We start from the raw sequence: 19,213 nt of genomic DNA, 5'->3' as shown, positions 1-19,213 counted from the left end.
CCAGATTCCATTCCCGGGGGGTAGAGGGTTGTGTACCTGAGGAAAAAGCCTCTCTAAGCCTTTAAGGAATCTACCCGTCATGTAGTGGGAGAAGACAGAGCTCCCTTGTATTGGGGGGTGAAAAGCTGAAATAGCCGCAAGGTGGACTTTTATTGATGAGATTGCTAGTTCTTGCTGCTTAAGATACAGTAAGTAATCCAGAATTGACTGTATTGAGGCTCGCAGAGGCAGGAGCCCATGGTTCAGTGCCCAGTCGGAGAACCTCTTCCGCTTGGCTAAATAGGATGCCTTGGTGGAAGGTTTCCTACTGCCCATCAAAACATCTTGGACCTGAGAGGAACACTCCTGCTCATCTTTGTTCAACCAATCAGCTTCATGCCATCAAATGTAGGGTTGTCAAGCCTGGGTGTAAGAGGTAGCCCCCGTCCTGTGACAGCAAGTCTGACAGATGCGATTGCTCCAGTGTGTGTGTATGGGATGGCCAACAAAGAGTTCTAACAGGTTGCTGAACCAATGTTGTCTCAGCCACGTGGCTGCTATGAAAATCACATCTGCCTTGTCCTTCTTGATCTTTAACAGGACTTTGTGTATCAACGGTGTCGAAGGAAATGCATACATGAGAGTCCCTGACCACGAAAGAAGAAAGGCATCGGACAGTGACCCCTCGCCAAGTCTGTGGATGGAGCAGTACTGTTCGCATTTCTTGTTCAGACTGGATGTGAAGAGGTCCACTTGGGGAGTTTCCCACTTCTGGAAGACGGTAGCTGTAACCTGAGGATGAAGTGACCATGGCCAGGTAAGAAGGACCTGCTGAGCTTGTCTGCCATGGTGTTCCTGACCCCGGCAGGTGAGAAGCCAGGATATGGAAATTGTTGTGAATGGCCAGGTCCCACAGGCACATAGCCTTCTGACACAGCTCCAAAGAGCAGGCTCCGTCCTGCCTGTTGATGTAAAACATCGCGCTGGTGTTGTCCGTCAGAACCTGTACTACCTTGCCTTCCATGTACAGAAGTAACAACTGGCACACCAGTGTGATTACCCTGAGCTCTTTGACATTTATGTGGAAGTTGCGATCTGCTTGGGACCTGGTCTTTTGGATGCTGCGACCTTTGCTAATACGAGTGCCCTAACCCAGGTCTAAAACATCGGACACAAGGGTCACTGAAGAATTAGGCCTTTGAAGAGCAGGCCTTGCAACGCAGACAGTGGGTTGGACCACCAGCTCAGGGATGCCAGCACTTGCGAGGGTACCCTTACTACTCGGCTCAAATTTTGTCTGCTCGGGAAGTAGACCAAAGCCAGCCATGATTGAAGAGGTCTGAGCCGCAATCGAGCATGCTGCACCATGTAAGTGCAAGCTGCCACGTAGACCAGAAGCTGGAGGCATGCAAGAGCCGTGGTAATGGCAGACATTTGAATGTCTCTGATGAGGGTCACCATGGAGTAAAATTGGGACTCTGAGAGGAAAGCTTTGGCCCGTGTGGAGTCGAGCACCGCTCCAATAAACTCTATTCGCTGGACTGAAGATAACATTGACTTTTGTTCATTTATCAATAGGTCCAATCGGTGACAAGTGTCGATGACCAGATCCTGACTATGTTGCGCCTGGGATTGGGACTTGCCTTTGACTAGCCAATTGTCCAGGCAGGGATAAATTTGGACCCCTTGACACCTAAAATGTGTGGCCACCATGCATTTCGTGAATATTCTTGGGGCCGAAGGATAGTGTTATGAACTGGTAGTGGTCTTGAACCACCACAAACCTGAGGAATCTTCTGTGTCCAGGGCCAATTGAGATGTGGAAATACGTGGTCGAAGGTGGCATACCAGTCTCCTGGATACAGGGAAGGGATAATGGAGGCTAAGGAGACCATGTGGAACTTCAGTCTCTTGAGATACTTGTTGAGAAGCCGCAGTTCCAGAATAGGCCTGAGCCTGCCTTTTGTTTTGGGGATGAGACAATAGAGGGAATAAAATCCTTTCCACCACAAATCCACAAGGACTTTCTCCACAGCCTCTACCTTTAGCAGGGCCTGCACCTCCTGAACAAGAAGATGTTCGTGAGAGGGGTCCCTGAAGAGGGAGGGGAAGGGGGATGGTTGGGTGGGGTTGCAGAGAACTACAGGTTATAGCCCTCTGCGATAATACTGAGGACCCAACAGTCCAATGTTATATGGCCCCATGCATGAAAGAAAGGGAAAAGACGGTTCAGGAAAGGCCTGGGGAGTGGATCCTGGATTGAGACTGGGGTGTCATCCTCAGGTGCACGATCAAAACTGCTGCCTCCGGCGACTGGGGTGATGAGAGGTTCCGCGTTGCGAAGGAGAGGGGGTTATAGGGCCAGGCGATGGTGATTGAAACCCCTGTCCCTATCCCTTCTTCTGTAAAAGGAAGAGCGAGCAGGTCCTTGGAACCGAGGTTGCTGCTGAAGTGGCTGAAACTGTTTCCTAGAAGACTGAGGAGCGTATAGGCCCAATGATCATTAGGTGGCTCTGGAATCTTTTAATCCATGGAGGCTGGCATCTGTTTGATCTGAAAAAAGGGTGCTGCCACCAAATGGAAGGTCCTGGATTGATCGCTGCACCTCTTGTGACAGGCTGGAGGATTGCAGCCAGGAGCACCTATCCATGGATACAGCGGAGGTCATAGATGACGCTGATGAATCCGCCACATCCAGAGATGCCTTTCTCGGTCGCCCGGGCCATCATCTTCCCCTCCTCCAATATGATGGCGAAATCCTGGGAACAGTCCTGAGGTAGCAGCTCATTGAACCGAACCAGCGAGCTCCAGATGTTACAATTGTACCTCCCCAAGAGGGCCTGTTGGTTTGCGATTCTGAATTTCAAGCTAGCCATAGAATAAATCTTTCGACCAAACAAGTCCAGATGCTTTGCATCTTTGTTCTTTGGGGTAGAAACTTGGTTGGCCCTGCCTGTCCCTCTTGTTGACTGCAGCCACTACAAGGGATCCTGGGGGAGGGGGACATGAGTGAATACACATTCGAATCCCTTAACAGGGACATAATACTTCTTCTCGGACCTTTTTGATGTCGGTGGCAATGACGATGGAGTTTGCCACAGTGCCCTGACCACCATGAGTACTCCGTCATGTTCTGGCAGCATGACCTGGGCCTGCACCTCAGCTGCTAGCACATCAAAAGGGTGTCAGAGGTGTCTTTGAGCTCCTCTGCCTCTATGCCCAGGTAGGACGCCATCCTCTTGAGAAGCTCCTGATGAGCCCTGAAGTCGTCCAGCGGTACAGAGGGTTCCGCTTCATCCAGGGACCAAGAGAATGATGGCAAGACCCGGGGAGGAGGAGGAAGTAGCCTCCCTTCCTGAGCCTGGGCTAATGTGGATGCCCGAGGCTTGGAACTATGGTCCGATTCAGAGTCCTGCAATTCCTGGTGTGTTGGCAGTACTGCCAAGCACTTAGTTGAAGAGCGGTATGAGCAGGGACCTGGCATATGGGGAAACCCCACGGGTTCCAATAAGGCCAGTGAATTGGCCATTGGCCATTGGCTTTGAGGCCAGCCCAATGTTGAAGGTACTGTCCCACCGTTATGTGTCTTGTGATGGTGCCGACTTGGCTCAGGACTAAGTTCTCACTCCAATGCAGAGGAACAGAACTCCACCTCTGGTGACCAAGGTGGGGCTGTTGATTCTGCCACTTGACTGACTCACGGTGCCGGGGAGTGATGCCTGGGGAAGAGGACTGGTGCCTTGAGCCGCGGGGTTGGTCATGCTCTGATGAGCGTCACTCGGGAGAATGGTGCAAAGATGGGGATTGCCATCGTGATTCCCCAGATCGGTGCCGAGACGTTGGGAATTGGGACTGGGGAGTCAAGGACCAGCGGTGCTGCGAGCGTGATGGGTGCTGCTTTGACCAGTACGCGCTTGCAGATGGGGGAGATCATGAAAGGGATCTCGATGAACGGTGCCGAGGGCACAGGGACCTCCTCTGCACTGGTGACCGCAGTACAAGGGACACTGAAGAGCAGCACAGTATGTGCAAGTGGTGCGACCACTGTGGAGGGCCCATTGGGGGCTTTCCCCTCAAGACCGGTGTCTTCACCTTCTCCGGTGATGAGGACCCGGGAGTTGGAGGCAATGGTAGTGCCACGACATCCCTTGCTTCCTGAAATGCCTCAGGCATTGATGGAACTGTCAGCTGGATGGAACCCTATATGCGCACCGGAGTCAAGGGCAGGTCTCAACGAGGAACTCAGATCTTGAGGCCCCCAACGTGGGTAACTGGCCCTACAAGGGTCCTGTGCCTGGAGCCCCTTTCTTGGCCTTCTTGGAGTGAGGGAGCAGCCTCTCTCTGCCTGATGTTTTTTTCTCTGTCTCGATGTCAGTGACACAGAGGCACTCAGTGCTGGCAGTGTGCTCTGCACCGAGGCCAAAGTACTCACACTGAATCGGCATGGGAGGGCTCCAAGGCTGGCCTTAATGCAGCCTCCATTAGCAGAGCTTTCAGCCGAATGTCCCTGTCCTTCTTTGTTCTAGGTTTAAAACCCTTGCAAACAGTGCACTTGTCCTTCCCGTGTGCTCCCCCAGACACTTCAAACAGGTGTCGAGGGGGTCATTAAGTGGGAAGGGCTTGTTGCAGGCCACACAGGGTTTGAATCCTGGGTATTGAGGCATGTCCTGCTAGTGGGCAAGAGCCCTTAACTAACTACTTACTATGAACTATTTACACTAAGTAAAACTATTACAAATATATATACAAAACAAAGGAGGAAAAAGAAACCTATCTACAACACAATACTAAAGAAGATTGCAATCGCAAGTCAGAAGGGAGTTCCAGCAACCGTCACAGGCGGAAAAAAGGAACTGAGGGGGTGCAGGGCCTGCAGTGCCTCATATACTGTGGCATGGGCATGTGACGCCAGAGGGCACCAGAGCTGGCCCTATGGATACTGCAGAAGGGAAAAAATTTCCAGTAACTATCCATGTAGGCGCGCGCACACCTAGAATGGAATCAACATGAGCAAGTGCACTCAAAGAAGGACTTCTCAGTCCAAGATCCAGCCACACAATAGCAATCAACCTTTAACATAACAAAATAACAATAACTAGACTATCTGTAACTTTCACAATAATGCTAGCATCTGGCATTATGTAAAATAAATGATTCACTTACAATACAACCAGTGTTAGCTTTTCCATAGCAATACTGTTTCAAACAACTTCAAAAAAATATATAATTCGTACTCTAGACTTAAATATAATGTGTGGCCTTGAAGCAGAGCTCTTTTTGCATCCTTCTCTCACTCCTTTATTAGAAACATGAATTGGGTATTCCTAAAATGATCAGACAAGAGTCCACACTGGAAATCTTTGGTCTGATTTTGTTCAGGCATATTTTGGCAATCTCTGCATTAATGGCACTATTTCTGTTTGTTCATTATCCTTGAAAGATGCATTCATATGTATCACAAGTAAGGAGCCCATGCTTCAAAAGCCAAGTTTACTTAATGTGAGTAGGTGAATAGAACCAAATGTAGGTGAAAGACATGAAAGTTTTCTGATTTAAAATACAGCATCTATGCCACACAAATCAACTATGACTGGGTAACTGAGCTTTACTGGCTCTTCAGTTTCTTCATCAGTTTGGTCTTATCACAGTTTGCGGATCATTCTCACTAGCACATGTTGATGAATCAGACTGAGAGGATAACTATCAGATCAACAGTAGCAGTATAAAAAAAATCTCATGTCTTGCAATTCATGAATCTTCATATATTATAGGCTTATTTTTACTGTAATTGCATTTAATATAAAGTTCTTGACCTTACTAAACACTACCTTACCCTCCTTTTTACTATTTTTGGCCATTAAGTTTCCCTTAATAAGCTTTATTAATCTCTCTGACAAGCAATATTCACTGTAAGTAATATATACCATAAGTTGAATGGCCAAAACAGAAATATATCTTATATGATTTGAAGATAAAATTCAGTTCTTTAATCAGTTATGTAATCTTTAAGAAACACAGCGAGAACATCTTTCAGTTCTTATTTGAGAATAGCCTGTTTTGATTCTGCTTTATGATAGTTTTAAAAAAAATTATGATGGAATTTAATGAATTTACCTTCTTTAATTATCAAGTTGACATTACTAATTATATTGTTTTGCCATCCAGAGGAACAACTTGCTTATATTAGTTTGTGTGTGTCCTGGATGAGATCTCAACTTCCCAGTATTACATTTCTACACTTCGCAGATCACATTCTCAGAATAAGCTAAACTATTATTTTCAAACACATAAAGGGAGGATAAAGATGGATTTGGGACACTAGAACTTATACCTTGAGGGACAGGAAGTGCTTAGTTTAGAAGTATCATTTTCCACTCCCTTTGATTTTGGGAATGAAGAGCTGCCTCTCTTGTTCTCAAAGTGTTGCCCTGGCTTAGTGGATGGGATGTGCTTTGTGTTTTCAAAAAGGATAGATCAAAACCATGCAACGTGAAAATTAAAATCTTAAAAAGCAGGAACTAACAAAACAGTACACACAAAGAAGTTTTACATATGGGAAAAAAAAACCTCCTCAACATGTCAAAACAGATTTTGACTAGTAATTCATGACAAGTTTCTTTTTGATATTAGAAAGCCTCCTATGAATTAATATCTAGTGTATTAATATATAATATCTTAACCACACAAGAGTTCAACACCAAAGATGTAAAAATGCCAATACACATGCAATTAAAATAAAAGCAGTTAACACTTACCACTTGGATAAGGAATTCTACTGGAAAACCACCTAGTGTTTCGCTATCTGAGCCTGAAATTTTGTTTTTCCAAGAAGACTGTCCTAACAAAGGATCACTGTCCTATACAAGAAAGAAAGTTCCATTTAACAACTTATTTCTAGAAAGATTTAAAAAAAAACTTTTATCTTGTTAAATATCCTTCAGTAATGAATTTCAATAATATAGTAAATTACTATATTAATGTGTTTCATATCATATTGAATTATTAAGTAATTACACATTTTCTGGTACAAGTTACTTACTGTAATTGGAGACTGGAGAGACGGTGTGTAGTGTAATCGAGGAGGGGTCATGAAGAATCTAGAAGGCCGTTGTTTTTGTCCAAAAGCAGTAATTGGCATAGTTTCATGAGGCTCATTACTCTGTTAAGATAGAAAAATGAAGAAACAACTATTTCAGGGTGACTTTAAAGAGACTAAAAGTTTTACACATCCTTGCACATCATAAACCCATGAATTTATATTTCAGACTAAAACATATATTAGGAAAGTGCTGGTAGGCTAGCATTAATGTAACACACTACTTTAGAAAGATCACTGAAGACACTCTTTTCCCTCTATCCTTTGCTTCCAGGCTAGCATGGATGGAAAACATCACAGAAAAAACCCTTCCTTCCCAATAAAGGGGTTATGTGGCACGGCATCAGGGAATGAAAGAATAGTTTGAATGGATGCTCCACTTTCCTCATTGGAGCTGTTGTAGATCAACACTGACCACAAGCAGGAAGATGCTTAAGACTGCTAGGACAGAACATGATCTGTTAAGCACTTACAGTGCATGTGACACTATAGAAGATACAAAAGAAAACACGGTGCCTTTTCTAAAGATCTTACTATCTAGACCAACTCATTAGGCAGGAGCACTCCTTGAAATGCAGATACACCAGCCAGATATGGTAAAATAATCCCTGAATTACATTTCAGTCCAAGGCACTTTTATTATGACAAAAGGATCTGAAACAAAAGTGAAACAACTCATGACACTTGGTTCCAGCGACCAGAAGCATTTCCAGTTTTCAGCAAGTTGGGAAGGGGCAGGACACAGCCTTTGCCTCTGGGTAGCCTTTCCTCTAGCACCTCTGCCAGGGCCACAGGGGGGAACTTCCTTTGAGGTTTTATTGTAATCTTTATTTTGCTTCATACTGAGCTTAGGCTAACCCACATATAGTTCCCAAAGTGATCACTTGATTCATGGTCATATGATTACTGGATGATCAGACCATTCTTGAGAACTACATTTCCCAGAATGCCTGGTCTTAAAGATCATAAAAGCTATACCAGGACGCAAGCATCTGCCCCAAGGCCCAATATCTATTACAATGGGATAGGAGGAAGTTTAAAGGAAAAACTGTTGAGCTTCCATACAGGTCAAGGTTAAAGCCTTTACACACAACCGTCTCAACCTGAAGGTTTGTGCACTTCTCCCTGGACAAGGACAGCCATAAGACTGACAGCAGGGAAATGGGACCCTTAAATTATATTAAAGATCAAATTATCAGATATGTCTGTGCAACTCTCAATAAAGATATTCAAATAGCAAGTATTAATTTACAAAAGGATACTTAAATGGTCATTTGCTATGCGTTTGATTTGTTTTTTTTCTGCTTTATGGCCAATATCATCTGGATTTTATTCCTGTACTATCTTATGCCTAATTTAAATATACACATTGGTAAATTTTGGAAAAAAATATTGTGCATTCCAACTAGTTTCACATATGGGTAAGTAATACTTACAAGAACTTCATAATCTGGGACTGTATGTGTTCCAAGCCCTGCCCTGTCAAAAGTTACTCTATAAGTAGCATTAAGAGTGTCTACAGCATCTATCTGTCCTGTGAATAATCCATCATGGACGCCACGCAACCGTGCTAAGAAAGGAAACACAAATATCGAAAATATTTCTTTGGGGAAGATGATTTTAACAAGTCTTTTGCAAGTAAGCACTGGCAATATACAGAATATCAGATGACATATTCAGTATAACACACACACGTTAATGAAAAACACGGTAAACCCAAAAAAAGAACTCTATATAATAGAAATGCTGTCAAGCTTTAAATCATAATTTATTTTTACAGGTCAAATATAATATTTATTAAATACAATTCTCATCACCGCAGGAATCAATATTAAAAGAAATTTTGCTTCATAACCAGTACTATCTACTAATCTGATTTTGTGGATAAAGTGGATTTTTAAAAGTTTTAGAACACCAGTTCTACCCCTTTACTCACCTCCACTGATAACAATGTATTAAGTGAAAATTAAGAATGGTGTTAAGTTATTATATAAGCACCAGAAAGCAAACAGCTAAGGATGGAATTACAGGTAAATATGGAGATGGCTACTGTAATGTTATCAGTAAAAACAATAAGAGTCCTGTAGCACCTTAAAGACTAACAAATTTCTGTGGGCATAAGCTTTCGTGGGCTGCAACCCACTTCGTCAGATGCTGTATACAGACTAACATGGCTACCCCTCTGGAATGTTATTAGTGTTATTATTTATTTGGAGCCCTATTCCTGGATCAGGACCCCACTGTGGTAGGTGGTATACAAACAAAGAACAAAAAGATGGTCCCTGCCCCAAGAAGTGTACAATTTAACTATTCGACAAGAAACAACGAATGAATACAGACAGACTGACCAGGGAGTATAAGGAAACAATGAGACAACACTGGTCAGCGTGATAGACAGTGGTCTCTGCACACCAGCAGCCTAACCATTGTCAAGTTTTTGTAGGTATCATGACACAGGAGGGATCTGAAGGTGGATAATGAAGTAGCTTTGCAGATGTTTAAGCAAGCGTCTCCCAAGGGTGTTATACTGGTGTTTGTGTGCCTGCTCTTCAATAAGAGGCAATATTTGGACAATGACACATAATAATGGATTGGGTAGAAGATGCAATGGCAGGGACAAGCCCAAAGCGCAAGTAAGAAATACATGGATCATACATAATGGGACAGCAAAAGCTGTTTATATTTTTACAAAATTAAACACAATTTTTAAACTCAGAATGATTGGAACATTTTCAGCAAAATTGTTTCCCCATTGACATAGGCTTTTCAATATAGTAATGTCATTTTTTACATAGCAGCCCTTAATATCTACCTACGTTGCCATATCAGTGCATATCTGTTTCAAAGCAGATATTTCCAAATTTACAAAGAACTGTAGCTTAAACTTGGTATAAATTTAAGACTTAGATTTTAAATTTTAAGATGGCACAAAATTTAAGGTTCAGATTAGGGACTGCAGAGATATCAGTATTTAAATAGTTCTTTTCAGGATTTGGTGAACATTCTGGATTTTTAATAAATTAGATCACTTACAACTGACATAACAGTAGTAATAAACGTATTAGCTATATGATGTTTATATCTTCAAAGCATGGTACTTCTTTACAAACATTAAATAATCCTCAGCTTCCCCTAGTAATCAAAAAAGGTAAAAACATAAAATCTTTACTCAAACAATGAAATAATTAACTTATCTGAGCTATAATGTTAGTGTGCAGTATTTACTGATATATTTACAAAAATATTTGTTTTTAAAATTACCTGTTACTTTTGTTCCTATAACAAGTGGTAATGGAATTTCTTCTGGAAGATCCTTAAATTGTGAAATATCTGCAACTTTCCGCTGTTGTAAAAGTCGGATTTTCTGCCGTTTCTGTTTTAATGCTGATCTCTCCTCTTCAAAGAAGGCAGAAGAACATCTATAATACACAATAAGGTAAAACTATATATTTATAGATTCCAAGGCCAGATGGGACCATTGTGATCTAGTCTGACCTCCTGTATAACACAGGCCAATAGAACTTCTCTAAATAATTCCTAGAGCATATCTTTTAGAAAAATATCCAATCTTTATTTAAAAAATGCCAGTAATGGAAGGATCTTTGCTAAATTGTTCCAGTAGTTAAATACCCTCACTGTTAAATATTTATGCCTTATTTCTAGTATGAATTTGTTTGGCTTCAACTTCTAGTCTTTGGAGTATGTTATGCCTTTCTCTGTTAAACTGAAGAGACCATTATCAAATTTTTGTTCCCCATATAAGTAGTTATAAACTATAATCAATCACCCCTTAATCTTCCCTTTGGGCATGTCTACACTAAAAATTTAAGTCGACCTATGTTAGGTTGACTTACAGGCACTGTGGTGGTTCATGTTCACACTGCCCTTCTATCCGTGGTGCACGTCCTCACCAGGTCTTCCACCGACCTAAGAGCGGCAGTGTGGGGGGCTGAGAGACTGCTGGGAGCCCAGTTGGCCCTGAGCTCTCGGTTCCCTCTCCCAGCCAGGAGCCTAGGTGCTGCCCGGAGGCTCCTGGCTCCCTGCTGGGAGCATGGTAGCCAGCCAGTGGGCAGCTGAGAGCAGAGAGGGGAAACAGGGGGCCGCCGTGCTCCTGGCGGGGAGCCAAGAGCCCAGAGAGCTGGGTGCCTTAGGGCAGTAGGGAGTGGGAAGAGGAGAGCCTTGGGGCAACAATCAGGCTCCATGTGGGGATCCTCAGTGCAGCCAGGCTCTCAGTGGCGAATGGGAAGCCGGGAGGCAGCCAGGGAACCCAGGCAACAGTCCGGTTCTGAGTGGGGAGCCCAGGCTCCTGGTGTGGAGTCAGGGATCTCGGGGCAGCACCCAGGCTCCTGGCAGGGAGTAGGAGCCTAGGTGCAGCGTGCTCCCTGTGGAGCGGGGAACCTGGGGCAGTAGTCTGGCTGGGAGCAGGGATTCAGGACTCTGGGGGGCAGCCCAGCTCCTTGAGGGGATTCCGGCAGCCTGGGCAGCAGCTCAGTGGGGAACCTGAGGGGCAGCTGGGCTCTATCTGGAGTCCACCACCCCCTCGGCTTTCTTGTCAATTTCACGGCTCTAACATGAAGCCATGAAATTGACAAAAATGACAGCTAGCAACTGATATAAGTAACCCGCAGGGTCCACATGGACACTGCATTGCCTTAACTACGCTGACATAAGCATCTCGTGGAGGTCGAATTATTATATCAGTGTAGTAGGGCATTTACACTGGTGGGAGCAAGGCTACAGTGTATACATTGACACAATTAGGTCGATGTAAGCCGCCTTATGTCAACCTAACGCTGTACTGTAGACCAAGCCTTGGTTAAAATAAAGGGATTGAGCTCTTTGAGTCTATCACTATAAGGCATGTTTCTAATCTTTTAATCATTCTTGTGGCTCTCTTCTGAATACTCTCTAGTTTATCAACATCCTTCTTGAATTGTGGACACCAGAACTGGACACAGTATTCCAGCAGCAGTTGCACCAGTACCAAATACAGCAGTAAAATAACCTCTCTTTTCCTATTCAAGATTCCCGTTTATGCATCCAAGGAACAATTTAGCCCATGTGGTCACAGCATTGCATTGAGGGGTCATGTTTACCTGATTATCCACCACAAACCCCAAATCTTTTACAGAGTTACTGCTTCCCAAGATAGACACCCCAACTGTGGAAGTACAGGCTGCATTCTTTGTTCCTAGATATATACATTTACATTTAGCCATAGCACGTTATCTGCTTGCGCTTGGCTCAATAACTGATCCAGATTGCTCTGTATCAGTGACCTGTCCCATCATCACTCTCCCAATTTTTGTGTCATCTGCAAACTTCATCAGTGATGACTTTATGTTTTGTTCCAGGTCATTTATAAAAATGTTAAATAGCATAGGGCCAAGCACCGATATCTGCGGGACCCCACTAGAAACACACTTGCTCAATGCTGATTCTCCATTTACATTTTGAGATCTAACAGTTAGCCAGCATTTAATTGTCATTATAGTTTTTCAATCAGATGTTATGTGGTACTAAATCAAATACTGAACAGAAATCTAAGAATACTACATCAAACTATTATCTTTATCAACTTAACCTGTAATCGCATCAATAAAAGATATCAAGTTAGTGTGACAGGATCTATTTTCCATAAACTTATGTTGATTGGCATTTATTATATTACCCTCCTTTAATTCTTTATTAATCACATCCCAAATGAGGTACTCCATTATCTTGCCCAGGAGTGATGTCAGACTGACAGGCCTATAATTAACCAGGTCATCCAGTTTACCCTTTTTAAATACTGGCACAATATAATCTTTCTCCCAGTCTTCTGGAACTTCCTCAGTGTTCCAAGACATATTGAAAACCATTATTAATGATCCAGTGAGCTCCCCAGCCAGCTCTTTTTATAACTCTTGGATGCAAGCTGATGATTTAAAAATGTCTAACTTCAGTAGCTGCAGTTTAACAACATAATTAAACTCAATACTGAAAATACACATTTATGGAGAGATTTAAGAAGGTATGCTGTGGAAAACAGCTTGGGCTCTATTACCAGATGACAGTAGAACAGGAGAGAGAATCATTTCACTATTTTTTTATCTTGTTTTGGGAGGGGCTCCAATAATCTGGGTCCCCCCACAACTGTAGGTTTGACAGCATTGTATGGGTTTGGCCATATTCAAATAACTTATTTGGAATTTTAAAAAATACCAATTCCTATATCCATTTAATACATACACAGGTTGGGTTTATTCTCAATGATTATTGCCTAGTTCCACCTCCGTTCAAAATAATGCAACCATACTTTAGTAAGAATGATTCAGAAGTTATTAAGAAAATCTAAATCCTCATTAAAATGATTTTTAAAAGTAAAATACAATAATTTTTTTTTTTTTACCTTCGTGGTTTTCCCATTAATCGTCTGATTTTTCCCCATTCCACTCTTGTTAATTTTCGGGTTTTCAGATTTGGAAAAGACTCTTTCAAGCATACACAGAAATCATTATCTCCCTCAAATAATGGTCTGTTAAAACACAAGTGACATTGTTAACTACAAACCTGTTAACTACATCCAGAAAATGTCTGTCATGAGGAGTTAAAAAATCTCCATTCTCACAAGAAGAAATCTGTGGAACAAAGTTACTGAAAATGTTGACGTATAAATTAATCATTGTTATGCAAGGGATACCATCAACTTTAAATTAAGTCAATTTTAAAGAAAAAAGTGTACCAAATAGTTTTAGGAAAAATAAGAATTTGAAATTACACAGATGTCTTCATCGAGTACCAATATGTTACTCAGTTATTTTTCATTTGCACTTGAGTCCTCCTACCAATATACATCGGTTTACAATCAATCAATCAACCAATTTTTTTTTAATGTTTTTCTCTCCTTTGTTGCTGTGTGGAAAAACCCTCACAAATGGAGGCCCTGAACCTGCATTGTGATCCATACACATGGATTGCTGCTTCTGGATGGATCCCCACTGAAGTCAATGAGACTCCATACAGGTGCAACTGTCCACCTGCACAAATCACAGTGAAAGATTGAGATTTTAGAGGAAAATGAATGACTATACAAAAGAGCAGTGAAAATGTCTAAGCACAAGGTGCTGCCATATGCACAAAGTAAATAAACTGAAAAAGAAATATATGTTTTTTTTACTTTAATCCCTTTCAATTATAGCATGGATTCTCAAATTGGGTTCCCAAATAGGTCCAGAAGGGCTGAGACTACCCTGCTTTTTCCTATGGTTAGATGGGAGGGGTTATCTATTGTAATGTGCAATCATGGTATGAAAAAACTGAGAACCACTGAATTATTGTAATCTTAGGTGTTTCTTGTATCAAACAGAAATATGATTTTTAAATTGATGTAGTCAATTTAAATTAGATTACAGTACTTTTCAATGGTTAGATTAAAATAACCCTCAATGGTTGTATACTGAGTAACATATTGGTACTTGACGAAGACATCTGTGTAATTTCAAATTCTTATTTTTCATATAAAATATTTATTAGTATTTATTATGTAAAAGAAACATCTAGATGATATCATTAATAATAAAATAGCTCATTCTGGACCGTTTGTTAAAAGATATGTTGTTTCTAAATAAACTGCAATTGTGGCACTAATACATTTACAGGATGGTCATATATCTTATCAGTATTTATTTCAACCTGAGACAAATTTACATTGATAACACCATTTTCAGTGCTAGGAGACTTAGGAATTATCCAAATGTCATACCTCAAATTTCAGTTAACTAATGAACTGAACCAATGATATACACGATTATTACCTGTATAAGCTAAAAGGTTCTTAAAAGGCTATTATCAAGGATAGGGGACTACAAATGTTACTTATGTAAAAATATAACAGTAATTTGTTCCCACTATCCTAGTAATACATTTAACAAGACCATTTATTGAAAAAAAATAACCCAAACAAACCCTGTGTGCTGTGAATTTAAAGCAAATTAAATAAGCAAATTAAATCACCCCCAAAGGTGGAGGAGGAGAAGCCATGTACTCCCAACGTTGGGAGGATTGTAGCCATCACTCCCAGGAGGAAAAGTAGGCTAGCAGTGGTTGGTGATTCTCTTATGAAGGGGATGGAGGCATCCTGAGAGGTATGCTGCCTGCCAGGGGCCCGTATCTGAGATATTATGGAGGGATTGTCAAGGATCATCCGGCCCTCTGACTACTACCCAATGCTACTTAGCCATGTGGGCACTAATGATACTGTGAGGTATGATCCTCAGCAGATCAGAAGTGACTACAGGGCTCTGGGAGTAAGGGTGAAGGAGCTGGTGGTGTTTTCTTTGATCCTTCTGGCCAAGGGTAGGGGACCAGGCAGAGACAGATGCATCCTGGAGGTGAATGCCTGTCTGTGAGGATGGTGTCGCCAGGAGGGCTTCGGCTTTCTTTACCACAGGATGGTGTTCCGGTAAGGACGACTGCTAAGCAGAGATGGGGTTTACCTATTGAGGAAGGGGAAGAGCATATTTGGATACAGACTGGCTAACCTAGTGAGGAGAGCTTTAAACTAGGTTCAATGGAGACAGGAGACAAAAGCAGGTACATGGAGACGTGGGAGAAGGGTCAGAATCTGGGGGGAGCATGGGCTGTTATAGTAGGGATGAGGCAGAGACAAGAGAGAATATGGGGGGAAATCAAATCAGTATCTTAGATGTCTGTATTCTAATGCACGAAGTATGGGGAATAAGCAGGAAGAACTAGAAATGCTAGTTAATAAATATAATTATGACATAGCTGGCATTACCCAGACTTGGTGGGATAATACACGACTGGAATATTGGTATAAAAGGGTAGAGCTTGCTCATGAAGGACAGGCAGGGAAAAAAGGAAGGAGGTGTTGCCTTATAGATCAAAAATGTATACACTTGGACTGAGGTTGAGATGGAAATAGGAGGCTGACTTGTTGAAAGTCTCTGGGTAAGGATAAAAGGAGTAAAAAACAAGGGTGATGTAATGGTAGGGGTCTACTACAGAATACCTAACCAGGAAGAAGAGGTGGATGAGGCTTTTTATAAGCAATTAACAAAAAATCCAAAGTACAGAATTTGGTGATGATTGGGGACTTCAACTACCCAGACATCTGTTGAGAAAATAACACAGGAGGGCAGAGATTATCCAACAAGTTCTTGGAATGTACTGGAGACAATTTTTTATTTCAGAAGGTGGAGAAAGCTATTAGGAGAGAGGCTGTTTTAGATTTGATTTTGACAAATAGGGAGGAACTGGTTGAGAATTTGAAAGTTGAAGGCAGCTTGGGTGAATGTGATCATGAAATGGTAGAGTTCATGATTCTAAGGAATTGTAGAAAAGAAAACATCAAAATAAAAATAATGGATTTCAAAAACGCAGACTTTAGCAAATTCAGCGAGTTAGTAGGTAAGATCCCATGGGATTCAAGCCTAAGGGGAAAAACAGTTCCAGAGAGTTGGCAGTTTTTCAGAGACATGTTATTAAGGGCACAAGATCAAACTATCCCACTGTGTAGGAAAGATAGGAAGTATGGCAAGAGACCACCCCGGCTTAACTAGGAGATCTTCAATGATCTGAAACTCAAAAAAGAGTCCTACAAAAAGTGGGAACTAGGTCAAATTACAAAGGATGAACATAAACAAACAACATAAGTATGTAGGGACAAAATTAGAAAGGCCAAAGCACAAACAAGATTAAACTAGCTAAAGACATAAAAGGTAACAAGAAAATATTCTACAAATGTATTAGAAGCAAAAGGAAGATCAAGGATAGGGTAGGCCTATTACTCAATAAGGAGGAAAAAAATAACAGAAAACGTGGAAATGGCAGAAATGTTAAATACATTTTTTGTTTCAATTTTCACCAAAAAGTTTAGTGGCAATTGGACATCTAACTTAATGAGTGCTAGTGAAAACGAGGTAGGCTTAGTGGCTAAAATAGGGAAAGAACAAGTTTAAAAATGTACTTAGACAAGTTAGATGTCTTCAAGTCATCAGGGCCTGATGAAATACATCCTTGAATACTGTACTCAAGGAGCTGACTGAGGAGATAGCAATTATCTTTGAAAAGTCTTTGGAAGACTACAGATTCCAGAGAACTGGAAAAGGGCAAATATAATGCCAACCCATAAAAAGCAGAATAAGGATAACTCAGGGAATTACTGACCAATCTCCTTAACTTCAGTACTCAGAAAGATAATAGAGCATATAATTAAGCAATCAATTTGCAAACACCTAAAAGAGAATAAGGTGATAAGTAAAAGTCAGCATGGATTTGTCAAGCACAAATTGTGTCAAACCAACCTAACAGCTTTCTTTGACAGGTTAGCAAAGACCTTGTGGATGGGGGGGGGGGGGGGGTGATAAATGTGGTATATCTTGACTTTAATAAGGCTTTTGATACTCTCTCACATGACCTTCTCATAAACAAACTAGGGAAATACAACCTAGATGGAGCTATTATAAGGTGGGTGCATAACTGTTTGGAAAATTGTTCCCAGTGAGTAATCATCAGTGGTTCACAGTCAAGTTGGAAGGGCATATCAAGCGGGGTTCTGCAGGGATCAGCAATCAGTTGCACATATACAAAATGGGAAATGACTGCCTAGGAAAGGGAACAAGAAGGAAACATGAAAGGGAACAAGAAGGGTTTCTACAGGTATGTTACCAACAAGAGGAAGATCAGGGAAAGTGTGGGTCCCTTGCAGAATGGGGGAGGCAACCTAGTGACAGAGGATGTGGAGAAAGCTGAGGTACTCAATGCCTTTTTTGCCTCTGTCTTCACAGACAAGGTCAGCTCCCAGACTACTGCTCTGGGCAGCACAGAATGAGGAGGAGGTGAACATCCCTCAGTGCTGAAGGAACAGGTTCAGGACTATTTAGAAAGATTGGACATACACAAGTCCATGGGGCCAGACGCAATGCATCCGAGGGTCCTGCGGGAGTTGGCTGATGTGATTTCAGAGCCATTGGCTATTTTCTGTGAAAGCTCGTGGCAATTGGGGGAGGTCCCTGATGATTGGAAAAAGGCAAATATAGTGCAAAGCCAGTCTCTGGGTAACCTAATGAGTGCATTTGGCCTGTATTATGTTGACTGATTGGCTATACTGCCTGATTGGGTGGAAGGGTGAACAGACCAGCTCCTGAGCAGAAGTAGCGGTTCAGCAGCTACTCAAAGGATTCACCCACAAATGCGATAACTCCTGCCTGGAACCAGCCCTGCTCTTGCCTTGCCTCACTCCAAGGAACCCTTGGCTCAGATTCCTGCCTCTGGCCCTGACATCTGGCTTCTGACTCCAGCTCTGACCCTGGGTTCTGATTTCTGTTCTGGCTATTGACTCCTGCTCTGACCACTATACATGACTTCTGCTCTGACCACTAGGCACGACTGCCCACACCCCAGTCACTGACAGCCAGACTCTGGTCTGTGACCAGCTGATTGGCTCAGAGGAGGTCCCCAGATAATTTTTTTTTACACTGTGTCCATGGGGATGTGAAACCCTAGTCCAGCCAGCAGGCTGAGCTGAAAGTAGGTCTCTACTGCAAGGACTGACCCGAAGACTGGCTTATCCAGTCACCCTCTGTTAGGATTGAGAATGCTTTGGAGAAGTGTTGAGAGAGTGGGCTGATTGCTTGTTGGAAGGAACCTTGGAGACCCAAGGTAGAGCAGACTTGGAACTCAAAAAACTAGTAGGGCTTGGGGAAGAAGAGGATCCTGGCAAAGGGAACTCTGGCCACTCAGCATCCCCTTCACATTCTTGGGCAATCAGGGACCCAGAGGCTGCCCCACTGTGAGAAAGTGATATCCTGGCCTGTGACATGGATTTCCTCAGCGAACAGAAACATGACTACACACTAACTTGGGCTTACAAACAGCTGGTTGTAGCTAATGGGGAAACTGTGGATTCCCAGTGGACCTAGCAATGGCTACATTTTCAGATTAGAGATGAATGAGACTGCTGTCTCAACCAGAATGACCAAACAGGAGAGGTGTAGCCTCAGCTTGTAGTCCCCAGTGTGTACTGTCAAGAGATTTTATGCCTTGCCCACAATATACCCTGGTTTGGGCATTTGGGTCAGAAGACCCAGGACGGAGTGTTGGCCTGTTTTTCTGGCCTGACATCTACAGAGAAAC

General features: G+C 42.4%; 1 protein-coding gene across 3 annotated transcripts in view; it reads right to left on the bottom strand.

Moving 5' to 3' along the window:
* LIN9 (lin-9 DREAM MuvB core complex component) overlaps nt 1–19,213 on the bottom strand; it is a 67,244-nt gene that overhangs the window by 14,508 nt on the left and 33,523 nt on the right. For 2 of the 3 annotated variants that reach the window (XM_067565389.1, XM_067565391.1), the window contains 5 exons: nt 13,467–13,592; nt 10,337–10,494; nt 8,512–8,678; nt 7,019–7,138; nt 6,735–6,836 (listed from right to left, as the gene is read on the bottom strand). In XM_067565389.1, the coding sequence (XP_067421490.1) occupies nt 6,735–6,836; nt 7,019–7,138; nt 8,512–8,678; nt 10,337–10,494; nt 13,467–13,592 (673 nt within the window). The remainder of the gene's footprint in view (nt 1–6,734; nt 6,837–7,018; nt 7,139–8,511; nt 8,679–10,336; nt 10,495–13,466; nt 13,593–19,213) is intronic. The other variant, XM_067565390.1, reaches the window with a different exon arrangement.

This window comes from Emydura macquarii, unplaced genomic scaffold, assembly GCF_026122565.2.
Source record: "Emydura macquarii macquarii isolate MOO-44397 ecotype Brisbane River unplaced genomic scaffold, CSIRO-AGI_Emac_v2 contig_2676, whole genome shotgun sequence".
In the NCBI taxonomy this organism is placed as follows: Eukaryota; Metazoa; Chordata; order Testudines; family Chelidae; genus Emydura; species Emydura macquarii.
Note: the sequence above shows the minus strand (reverse complement) of the source record. Positions and strands in the feature narration are given on the sequence as shown.